The following is a 12452-nucleotide window of genomic DNA, read 5'->3' as shown; positions in this document are numbered from 1 at the left end:
TTATGTATGAGTAAAATTAGTGATACAGAAACATAAATATTATCTGTCAGTAGATAAATTCGGTAAATGTTTAAATAAAAAGTGTGGGGAAAAAGATTTGTAATTTGATAAAATACTACTATGATTTTTAATTAGTGGCAACCTAGCAATTATCTGTTTACATCTGGTTTGTATACACTGGATACATTCTTTTTGTACACTAAGGTTTGTTCATTTATATTTGTTTGTGATTTATAGGGTCTATTGCATATTATTTAAGTACCTGAGTGACAGCATTAGGATCAGCTTTATTTTTAAGCAGCAAACTAATCACTAAAACATGTCCTTGTTGGGCTGCTTGATGTAACGGTGTATATCCCGCTCCTGTGACAGGATTAACATCCGCTCCTTGTTCAACTAATAACCTCACCTATAATTATTTTACATAACTAATGTGTTTAAAAAGAATAGATATAGATATACCATGTTGACGTGACCATGATGACATGCAATATGCAACGGCGTGTATCCACTTTTCGTTTGAGCATCTTTTAAAGCACCCGCTCTGAGGAGGAGTTGAGCAACTGGTACACGATCTTCTTGGGCACAAAGATGTAAAGGTGTAAGTCCGTTCTAAATAAAAATAGTTTAAAAACCCTACACTCTGATGAAATAAAAACTGGAATACCTTAGAAATGTGATTTGGATTAGCTTGATGTTCTAGTAACAAGGAAGACATATCAGAGTGACCTTCTTGGGCGCTGAGATGTAAAGGAGTGAATCCGGCTTTAGATTCAGCGTCTGCTTGTGCTCCATATTCCAACAATGTTGTTGCAATATCCATCTAATAAATAATTATTATTGATATAACATAAAGTTTTCGACATCAATGAGATTTTACCTGATTTTTTCTAGCTGCTATATGTAAAGGTGTGTGACCATTTTTAGCTGCGGCATGTGGAGATGCTCCTTTGTCTAGCAGTAATAGTGCTACAGGTTGATGATCATAATGAGCTGCTACGTGAAGTGGTGACACTCCATTTTTACCTTTTCAAAGAACACTATTAAACTGACAACTAAATAAAGATATGAACTGCTTTACCTTGAGCATTAGCAGGAGCATCTCTTTGTAAAAGAAGTCTGGCAACATTAAGATGGCCATATTTTGCAGCAAGATGCAAGGGTGTGAATCCTTTTTTGGTAGTGGCAGTTAGATCAGCACCATTGTCTAAAAGTACCGATGCAACCTATAAAAAACAAATTACGGTAAACTGCAAAAAGTTTATTTGATAAATTATAAATCATACCTCTTCTTGTCCCTCTTTGGCAGCAATATGAAGAGGAGTGTATAAGTCTTTTGTGGTAGCTTGAGGCTGTGCACCATGTTGCAGTAACAACATGACAATGTCTACATTTCCCAACCTAGAAGCTACATGGAGTGGAGTTTGTTCTTCTCGCGCTCGGGCATCTACAGATGCGCCATTTCGAAGAAGAATTCTTATTATATCTGTCTAAATATAGAATATAATTAGTATTTTGTTTTATAAAAACAGTAAGTCTTACTTGATTAGCTCTTGCGGCCAGGTGCAGTGGTGTTTCACCCCTAACAGTCGGAATGTCAGGGCTGGCGTCATGTTGAAGTAAATATATCACAATATTCATACATCCCATAAAACTCGCTACGTGTAGTGGCGTCAAACCACTTTCGGTCGTAGCACCGATACTTGCGCCGTGTTTGATTAACAATTCTACCATCTTTAGCCTATTTTTCTTGCAGGCTATGTGCAAAGGCGTGAAGCCGTTTAAAGCTCTAGCATTTACATCGGCGCCCCTTTCAAGTAATAACTTGGCTACCCTCACGTGACCACAGTGGGCCGCTACATGAAGGGCGGTCAAATAGTCAACTGTAACTTCATCAACAGGTGCGCCATGGTACAGAAGAATGCGGGCTGCGTCAACGTGTTCTCCTTGTGCTGCCATATGTAACGGAGCCAATCCATTCTATTAAAAAATAATACCGAGGTTTAAAATTAACAAAATTAGATTATTAAAAATTACAAGTACACCCATGTTTTATTATTCTGGATGTTTTGTTAACCACTATTTCAATTATAAGGAGATGATTAATCATCAGCATGATCATTAATCACCAGCAACTGATTAACAGTTTGAAGTAAATACGTTTTACTGCAACAATAAACTGTTTAGTTGTATTGTGGTTGATATCTGTAACTTATAGACGACAAAAAAAAACGGTTCCAATATACAGGGTGTATCAAAAATCACGTGCCGTCTCTGGTGGGGAGGCTTTTCACGTAAAAATAAGACTTATTTTTTATATCAACCTAGGTCCGGTTCTGCTTTGTTTCGTAGCTACAGAAGGTTAAAGTATATATATATAAATCGAAAAAAAAGACTAACCCCTAAATGAAACAAGACTCTGGAAAATTTGGGCATTGTTACCTGTTCGACAAATTCATCAAACAAACATATTAGTAGAAAATTGAACAACAATAAAAGATTGTCAACTGTCTGTAGATTTCTAGCTGCGAGTAAACAGTTAAATAAGATTGTAGAAAATAGCAAAATCATCATAATTTGAAATCACAACCCAACCCAAACACCCAAAGAATAGACCAAGAGAGTCCTACCCTATTAAAAAGACGATATACTTTACCTTAGTTTTAGCATGTATTGGAGCACCATTCTCTAATAACATATCCACCACTTGATCGTGACCACTTCTCGCTGCACAATGTAATGGAGTTAAACCGTCTCGAGTTTTGGCTTGAATATCCGCACCTTTGGCTACCAAAAGCGTCACCATGTTGATTTTACCCCATTTACTCGCTACATGAATAGGTGTGATGTTATGTTTGGCAGTATAATTCACGTTGGCACCCTGAAAGTAGAGTAACAATTAATTTTTAATATGCATAAACACGTACCTACGTTTTTTTTTGGAATAGAAATGTTGATTGGATCAAGAGAAGAAACATCGTTTTTTATCATTTCTTTTTTATTACAGGAGATTCAAGATAATTATCGATTTTACAGTGTGTAACATTTTCTTTATTCAATGATGTATTTTTTGTCATAGTTTATGGTTGTCTTAAAACTAATGTTCACAATGACGGCGCGTGGTTCAATACTTTGGGGTGCACTTACTTAAGCCTGGTTGTGTACTTGGACCGAGTCAAAGTGTACTTCAAAATATACAAAGTGACCGAGTCAATCGGATGTTGCCATATAAATATACCTTTATATGGGTTGCGCGCGTCTCACTTTTACGCTATTTGTATGGTATCAACTGTTTTCTCAAAGTCGATTTGGACGGCTTCATAGCATCCAAGTTAAGGTTGATTCTCATTATACCTTCCGTATCCGCTGCTTTCCGTTTCCTTTTTATTTACGTAACATATTATATCATGTAAATGAATAGGATAATGGACATTATCCGTTCTGTTTCCGTACCATTTCCATGGTTAACAGTCAATACTATAAAACCAGCGTGCAAGTGAGACGCGCGCAGCATTATTAAAAGTACAATTATATGGCAGCATCCAAGTACACTTGGTCCAAGTAACTTTAGCAAAAAAAAAAATAAACCACGTCCAAAAAAAGCACTTTTGTAAATAGTACTCACTAGTATAGAAAAATCTAGTGGCGGTGTTATTGTATTGGATTTTATACCTTTCACTTGACTCGTTACTCGTTACTAAGCTAATTCGTTACTTTTGCGCTGGCAGTAATCGTAATCCCTGGAAATGCACGAACCGAGGACTCGAAACTCGATACTGAAGTATTCCTTACTTCGATGTAGGTCTAGTTGATATCAATATGTGTATGTTTAAAGTGTTGACTTGACGCTGGCGCCACGCCGGCCGGTTTTTTGGATGGCAAATGTGAGAAGTGTCTAGCCCTAGCAGGCAACTATTAAGCTTGACCAATCAGGTTGGTTAGCGTGGTTATTTGGAGTATGTTAATTCATTAGTTTTTGTCAAAAACCATGGTTAACAGTCAATACTATAAAACCAGCGTGCAAGTGAGACGCGCGCAGCATTATTAAAAGTACAGTTATATGGCAGCATCCCAGTTCACTTGGTCCAAGTAACTTTAACAAAAAAAAAGAAACCACGTCCAAAAAAAGTACTTTTGTAAATAGTACTCACTAGTATAGAAAAATCTAGTGGCGGTGTTATTGTATTGGGTTTTATACCTTTAACTTGATATTCGTGCTTTTTGTAAACAGTACACAGTGTTTTAACAAATAATAATATATTTGGCAAATCAAATGTATGTAAACAAAATGTAGGTACATTTAAAGTAAAATAAAATTATAAAGTTAACTAGAAAATGTTATAAATATTTCTGATATATTTTCATAAAACGCCGTACACTTCTGAATATTTAATGAATGAAACCGGCCATGTTTTTAGAAAATTGCGATCCCCTTAAGGAGAACGCGCAATGAATCGGCACGGACTGACAAGAAACGTTCGTCGCTTGCTACTTGCCATTCGTCCCCGAAAGAATATGTGCCCTGCGCACACAACTTACTGCTTGGCGTTACGAGTACTTACAACCTTATTACAACAAGCGACGGACGAAAAACCGTATTTTTAAATACGAGTGATATTTCGCTCGAGCGATCACTCGGTTATTGCAATCGCTTGAAACTGGAGTACTCGATTATTGAAATTAATTGGTTTTTCCCATCACTAGTTTAAAGGTGCGAAATTCCTGTCGGCGGTAATTTCCTCTCGGCTGTAATTTTTTTATTCTTTAGATTTTCTTTTTCAATGGCGATATTCCAGCTTATTTTTCTAATAATTAAACCCCTTACTGAAATACAGATATTGACTTTACCTTATCGTAGAGCAATGATGCCACCTTATCGTTACCATAATGGGCGGCGATGTGTAAAGGAGTGAACCCACTCTTCGACGTCACGTCAGGATTGTGCTCGTTTTGCAACAGCAAACCTGCCGCTTTGACGTCATCCTTCTTGGCGGCAATGTGCAAAGCTGGAAGACGTACCTTTCCCCTGGTGTCGTTCTCTAGAAGTACCGCTACGACTCGATCGTGACCTTGTTGCATTGCGACGGCCAAAGGAGTGAACCCATCCTAGAACAATTATTATTTTACGTAATAATCTATGAAGGATAGTAATTAAAAGCTATCCTATTATTAATTTGTGGTATAAAAATATATAGTCAATACCGGGTGCGTCTCAAAAGTGGCTCATCCCCTATAACTTTTTTATTTTTTCAGATAAAAAAACGAGATTTGGTTATATTAGTATATGACATAAATTAATATTGATTGACGTATTCAATTGTTTTTGGTCATTTCCTGTTTCACCGGAAATGACTACAACTTTTGATTTTTAAATGGCACCTTCCGTATATTTTTAATTTATTGGATAAAATGACATATCATATGTCAACATGTTATAAGTTCAAATAAACCATATCCGGTGAAACAGAAAGTTATCGAAAACAATTGAATATGTAAATCAATCCTAATTTGTGTCATATACTAACATACCAAATCTCGTTTTTATCTAAAAAATTAAAAAGTTATAGGGGTGAGCCACTTTTGAGACACACCCGGTATAGACAATATTTAATGTTTGATATAGGGTTGCCAATGCCAACCGTCCTCTCTTCCAAAGGACAGTCCTATACCGGGTGCGTCTCAACAGTGGCTCACCCCTATGTGAACTATGCACCTATTAGTGCATTCAATTGTTTTTGGTCACTTCCTGTTTTATCGGAAATGACTACAACTTTTGATTTTTAAATGGCACCCTCGGAATTTTTTTACTTTATTGGATAGAAAATAACATTCTGAATAGAATGACATATCACATGTCAACTTTTGACATTCTCGCTTAATAAAAAATTGTATTTTAAAATTCAATCTAGAATGCCATGGCTATGTAAAAAACACTATTTCTTCATCAAGGAGCCTTGGAAAAATAAATTTGATCGGTCTAATGTTTTTAGTGTCTTGTCCTGGCCAGTTAGAAAATGCTCAAATCGTATTTTTAATCATATATCATATCTCAATTTTTCAAATGGCAGGAGGGTGGCTCATTAGCATATTTCGAAAAAACATTTATTTACGAATAATTTGATACCACACACTTGGTATTTCGAGTCAAATTTTCGTTACGAACCGCAAGTTATAATTTCAAATAAACCATATGCGAAAATGACAAAAGTTGACATATGATATGCCATTCTATTCAAAGTGAGATTTTCTATCGAATAAAGTTAAAAAATATCGGGGGTGTCATTTAAAAATCAAAAGTTGTAGTCATTTCCGGTGAAACCGGAAGTGACCGAAAACAATTGATCTATCCTAATTTATGTTATATACTCACATACCACATCTCGTTTTTTTAACTAAAAAAATAAAAAAGTTATAGGGGTGAGCCACTTTTGAGACTCGCCCGGTATAACCCAAAAAGTGATTTTGCTAAATACTTATTTTCTGAGATAGCGATTTTTGAAGTAGGATGAAAATAATTTTTTCGTACATAAATGGTTTTCCCTTAAAATAACCAGACATTTTAATAGTTCGTAAACTATTGCTAATATTAAAATTCAGACATACATAATAAATGTTTAACATGTTCACAGGTAAGTGGAAATTATTTAAATTTGAAATAAGCATTACGACACATTTGTTGTTTCTCAGAATGCAATTTTATTAAATAGCTTTACAGCCTTGACCAGCGAACAAATCTGTCGACCTCTAATACTATATCTGCTTGGAATGATTCAGATCCAACTTCAGTTCACCAAATAATGTTAAAAATAGATTTTAATTGGAAAATATTTTTACGGTAGTGGAAGGTTTATCTCAAAATTACGTATTAAATTTATTTCAAATTGAAAACATGAATGTGTACTGATAAATATACTTAATTCTTAATGTAAAGACACCTTTTAAACGCTGTTTTGGAATGTCGTAAGGATTTATAAAAGTGTGTAATAAATAAATATGATCCCTTAAAACAAATTCATAATGATTGTACTAATACAGCGATTCTTAAGATAAAACCGCCATATCCAAATGAATATTTGTTTTTTGAAATTTTAAATTGCAACTGTATGTTGAGAACGACGAAGACTTGCCTCTTAGCTAAGGCGTGTAACTATTACTGTTAGCATAATAGTTCTTATTTAATAGACATGTTTTAAACTATTTGCTAAGTTTTTATTATAATAATGTGATTTTAAATATTTATACATATAGTATATTTGACTTATCTATAATATGAAAAAATTGTGCATAACCATAACAATGTTATTAAATCACAAAAAAATATAGTATAAGCATAAGCATAGTAGTAAAGATAGCATAGCATAAAGTAAAGATTTCAGTTAACGTCTCCTTTTTGCTGCCAGGGCTAATCTGGAGGCCGAGTACAAAGTAGGCCCCGACTTTGTTTACGCGGAATCCGAACCGCGGTCCTCGGCCATATCATGGTCAATGGCCTACCGACTTGGCAAGTGTCTAAATCGACTCTTACTCACGAGATATCCAATCTCATCCGGCCTCGAACCGGCGTGAATGAGCAGTGTGTGTCAATAGATTTTACACTTTTGCCTTTTTTGGACAACAGCACGATACAGAGTTTCGAACCGGTCACCCGTCCATCCACTAGTATCGCCTTACGTCGCTTAACTTCGGTGTTCTAATGGGAACCGGTGTTCCCACATCATTTTTAAAAGTACTAAAAAATACTGAGTTAAATTTCAAACTTCTATATTACATAATTTCAAGTTAACATAAACATACTATTATTTAATTGTTAAGATATGAATTAAGTAATATGCAGATGTAACATGTAGCCAAGGATATACAACTTTGAGAAACACCTCACTGTAGTATTGAGCAATAAAAAGACTTGGAAGAGAGAAACGTTTGCTCAGCAGTTAATACCATAACGTGGTATACTGATCCATCCAAAACCAAAGCAGGAACAGGGATAGGAATATTTGGGCCGAAAACTAAATACTCCGAACCACCCATCCCAGCATCCTTTAGGTCTAGGCAGACAGCTACGCTATCGAAAGATGAGCACCACTTATCTTAGATAGATAGAAACTATCGGAAACAAGAAATAGCCGTCTTAAGGTGTACACGCACTGAATCGGTACCAGTCCGGCGAAGGCGGTGACTCGACTATCGTAGATCGTAGATAGGTAGAGGTAGGAATCTGGCCTCTACAGGCCGACATGTTTTAGTGGACGCCGGCGCCGTCTATATGTACGATGGTCGCAGTCGCTTTTGCTGGTCGGTCCGATCCGATGCAGTGCGCGCGGAGCCTTATTCCATAATCAAGCGGCATTAAAAGCGATTAACTCAATAACTTTCAATTCAAAGTTGGTCAAAGAATGCCTAGAGAAGCTGAACAAATTAGGTAATGAAAATATAGTCCTCCTACTCTGGGTAATGAAAAAACAAACGATTGAGCTAGAAAAGGAGCGATTATTAACAATTAAACAATCTTTGGATTGTCACGGGGTTTTTAACATGACACTATCTACTATCTCCTCAATCAGCACCTCAGTAGATTGAAGCTAAGAACCAACCGCGCATGCAGATTCTGTGGGGAAAATGGGGAAACACCAAAAGACCTCATCACTAAGTGCGTCGAGACAACGACCATTCGTGCCATAAACTTTTGTACGACTGATATCGGAGATGAAGAACTTCTGTAAAATCGTCTCGGGCACTGGCTTTTGACCAAACTTTGAGACAGTATGATGAGTTATAACTAAAAAAAGGGGGACACAATAAATTTTTAAGATGCGGTGATTAACTTCCTCCCTCCCATACAATCTACATCTACATTCTTCAGAAAAATAAAAAATAAAGGAACACTCAGAGGAGATCACATAAATATATCTATTAAATAGTTGACACATAAATAGAAATCATAATTATTCATAATGCTAGATTTTTGAAATTTTTGCTAGAATAAAAATTTATAGAAAGAAACTAGACCCGGCAAACGTTGTTTTACCATATAAATATTTTTTTATGGGACAATAGTCATTTTTATTCGCGAGGTTGATAATTATTGAATTACTAATATCGCGCTATTAAAAAATAGGGGTTGATGGCAGAGGGGTGAAAATTTAGGGTTGTATGTATTTTTTAATGCCACATCATAAAAAAAATTGCCCAAAAAATAAAAAAATGAGGTGGACAACTTTATCACTTAAGGGTATAAAAAATAGAACAACTTATTCTCAGACCTACTGAATATACATCTAAAATTAGAATATAGAAGATCTTTGAGCAATAGATTTTGGGACTCTTTAATTTGCTCTATATTTTTGACCGAGAACTAATATTGCTACAATATTGGTTACCCCATAAACCAAATTTAAATAAAACTATAATTACCTCTGTAGCTAGAGTTTGGTTAGCCCCTTTGGATAAAAGATATTTTACAACTCCATCGTGATTTTCCTGAGCTGCCATATAGAGGGGAGTGAATCCATTTTGTGATTGGACGTTCAAAGAAGCACCGTGTTGGACAAGTAAACGTACCACTTCTTCTTGGCCAGCTGGAAATAAAAGAAAAATAAATTATTATAAATAAAAAATATTTATACAGAAAAGTATCATAAAATAAAAAGATCGATTTTAAAAATGACACAGCCTTAAAAGTATCTATCTAGACTAATCTAGAGAAAAAAGTATTATTTACGTACATGTTACTATTATTATTATTATTTTGAGACCCACTAAACAAAACAGAATCGGACCAATATGGATATGAAAAATTAATCTTATTTTTACGTGAGAAATGTCCCCACGACATATGTCACATATCTTTTGAAACATCTTGTATGTACGAGTATATCAAAATTTGGTATTAGTTTTAAGACTCACTAATAAACAGTATAATACCATGATAACTTAGAAATGAAGATCGCTGTCATTTTGTATGTAGAATTATATACGGTATATATTTGATGGATATAAATATTTTATTCGTCTCCAAATGGTTTTAGTATCTAAAGTTCAAATTTTGGTGAATTTATGTCAATATTTTAGCCAGCGACTGCCAAAAGAAACAGAGCATGACTTCCGGTAGGTAAAATTTTCTGTTTTGTGTTGAATCTGAACGCTTTCTATGGATATTTTGATTAATAAGTTGCTTACGGCTATAATAAGCCATTAAGAATATAAAAATAACATTAATTTCCTTATTGTATTGACCTGTATTTTATTGTGGCCCGTTTTTCGTGCCGGTGAGTGTATACCGGGTGCGTCTCAAAAGTGCCTCACCCCCTATAACTTTTTTATTTTTTCAGATAAATAAACGAGATTTGGTATGTTAGTATATGACATAAATTAGGATGAATTGACGTATTCAATTTTTTTTGGTCACTTCCGGTTTCACAGGAAATGACTACAACTTTTGATTTTTAAATGGCACCCTCGGTATTTTTTTACTTTATTCAATAGAAAATGACATTCTGAATAGAATGACATATCATATGTCAACTATGTAAAGTAAAATATTCGAAAAAATGTTAGTGACTCCTTCAAAAGCGAATATCTCCAAAAAAATAAAGCTTTTGAGATGAATCAAAAAACAAACTATCAAGAAAATATACACTTAGATGGTAAAGTAATTTTTAAACTCCTTGCTTTGTTAAAATACTCCACAGGGTGTTTCAAACATTCACCAAAATATCAAAATTTTGTTTTTCCTCGTATAATTGACAGATGCAATTTTCATTTTTAATTTAGAAAGAGATACTAAAAAGTCAAATAATTTAGCTACAAACTGCTTAAAAAATCATCAAAATCGGTCTACTAGAACACAATATTATATAAAAATTTAAAATACATGAAAATTTTAAAATGCCCGTTTTTCTTGCCGGCGAGTGCATATTATACATTTACTAGCAAATAAAAGACTGGTAAGCATAAAGAAAAAAACAACCAAAATTCAAACATGTTCGTCATGAGATCGTCATTTCCAAGCCAACTGGACGCCATTTTTTCGCTCATACGGTATTTACGCACTTTGAACAAATTAAAATATTTTTTGTTACGGTTGGTATGGAGAAAATTAATAATTCAGGACATTTTTTTTCTTACTTCACAATCAGAATGTACTATAAATAGTTTCTCAATACTTGTGATAATAGATGTTACCTATACAATATATCTTTATAAAGCCCAGCCTCTCTCCATGTCTTTCATTCCACCCTAATTGTATAACTCGATATATTCTATATAGACTTGAATATCAATCATCCTTTTTCCATAATTCAAGTCTGTACATTTGATATAACTCGTGAACATTCTATTTATTAGATAGTGCTTTTGAAACTTTTGGCATTTAGGAGGAAAAAGTCAAGCTGAAGAAATTTTCCATTTGAAAGGATTTGACGCCAATAAAACCAGATATGAACAAAAAATCACTACCGAAACATGCAATAATATACAGGGGATTCCATTTAAAAAAAATGTAACTATGATGTGCCACGACTTTATGACCGACCCTGCATACTTAAATTTATTACTCGCTAATAGATAATTAAAAATCCTATAACTTTTGTATTTAACTTTTTGCGGTACATCCTATATTTTACCTAATAATCGACCGTTTCCATACAAAACAGACCCTGTATATTCTAGAGGATGCTTCTAGAACGTTCGAAAATCATCTGTAACGTTCTTTTTGGTTCCAGAAATTTCCACTGGTTGGGAATTACAGAACCCGCTTTTCTTCGACTTGGCACGTTCCCCGGCAGATCTCGCCACACACACCTTGAGAGTATTTTTAGTTTTAGTAATTTAACGCAAATAAAACTTTAAAGAAATTATCAGAGAATATTTTGCCTGACAAAAATTTTTATTTTTCGATATAGTATATTGAATCAGCATTTCTTTCTTTAAAATTTTATACAATGGTCGGAAAACCTATTTGTAATAAATTAAAAGAATAATTTTGAGTAAGTAATTTCTTATATCATTTACGTGAAAAATGCAAGATCGCAAGAGTCTTGCATGCTTGGTCTTGGATTTGCTGACCATACGCTAATATTGGTCTTGCTTTTTGTGCCGTTTCTCCGAAATTTTGAAAAAATAATGTTATTTATTTATTCCACTCCTTATCGGAGACGAATTTACAAAAATCTTTCACAGTTCATTTTTAGATCTTTCAAAGTAGGTAACTTATATCAAAAATTCAAGTTTTTACCAAAACTTCGTATTTAAACGCCGATTTTCTTGGACTATGTTACAAGACGAAGATGACACAAAAGCAGTTATTATATCCTTGTTAAATAACTCAATATTTATCTCGTAATAAAATATCGAATTATTGCCTATATCGTTGTGGAAGATTAGTTTTATGAGTACTTGGTGTTTAGATTTGCACATGTAAGTTCTCCGTGTGTCCAAATATACGTCATAGAACC

General features: G+C 34.3%; 1 protein-coding gene across 8 annotated transcripts in view; it reads right to left on the bottom strand.

The window, feature by feature from the left end:
• Positions 1-12452, bottom strand: part of LOC115877118 (ankyrin-3-like) — a 176755-nt gene that overhangs the window by 54176 nt on the left and 110127 nt on the right. For all 8 annotated transcript variants that reach the window (XR_004049288.1, XR_004049287.1, XR_004049286.1 and 5 more), the window contains exons 4-13: positions 9412-9575; positions 4849-5106; positions 2657-2881; positions 1543-1980; positions 1287-1490; positions 1082-1226; positions 881-1026; positions 668-823; positions 463-612; positions 263-409 (exon numbers count right to left, since the gene is read on the bottom strand). Coding sequence is in view for 5 of the 8 variants with exons in the window: in XM_030893229.1 (XP_030749089.1) it covers positions 263-409; positions 463-612; positions 668-823; positions 881-1026; positions 1082-1226; positions 1287-1490; positions 1543-1980; positions 2657-2881; positions 4849-5106; positions 9412-9575 (2033 nt within the window). In the remaining 3 variants the exon portion in view is untranslated. The remainder of the gene's footprint in view (positions 1-262; positions 410-462; positions 613-667; positions 824-880; positions 1027-1081; positions 1227-1286; positions 1491-1542; positions 1981-2656; positions 2882-4848; positions 5107-9411; positions 9576-12452) is intronic.

Source organism: Sitophilus oryzae, unplaced genomic scaffold (assembly GCF_002938485.1).
Source record: "Sitophilus oryzae breed Bouriz unplaced genomic scaffold, Soryzae_2.0 scaffold_1442_pilon_pilon, whole genome shotgun sequence".
Lineage (NCBI taxonomy): Eukaryota > Metazoa > Arthropoda > Insecta > Coleoptera > Curculionidae > Sitophilus > Sitophilus oryzae.
This window is presented reverse-complemented; position numbering and strand designations above follow the sequence as displayed.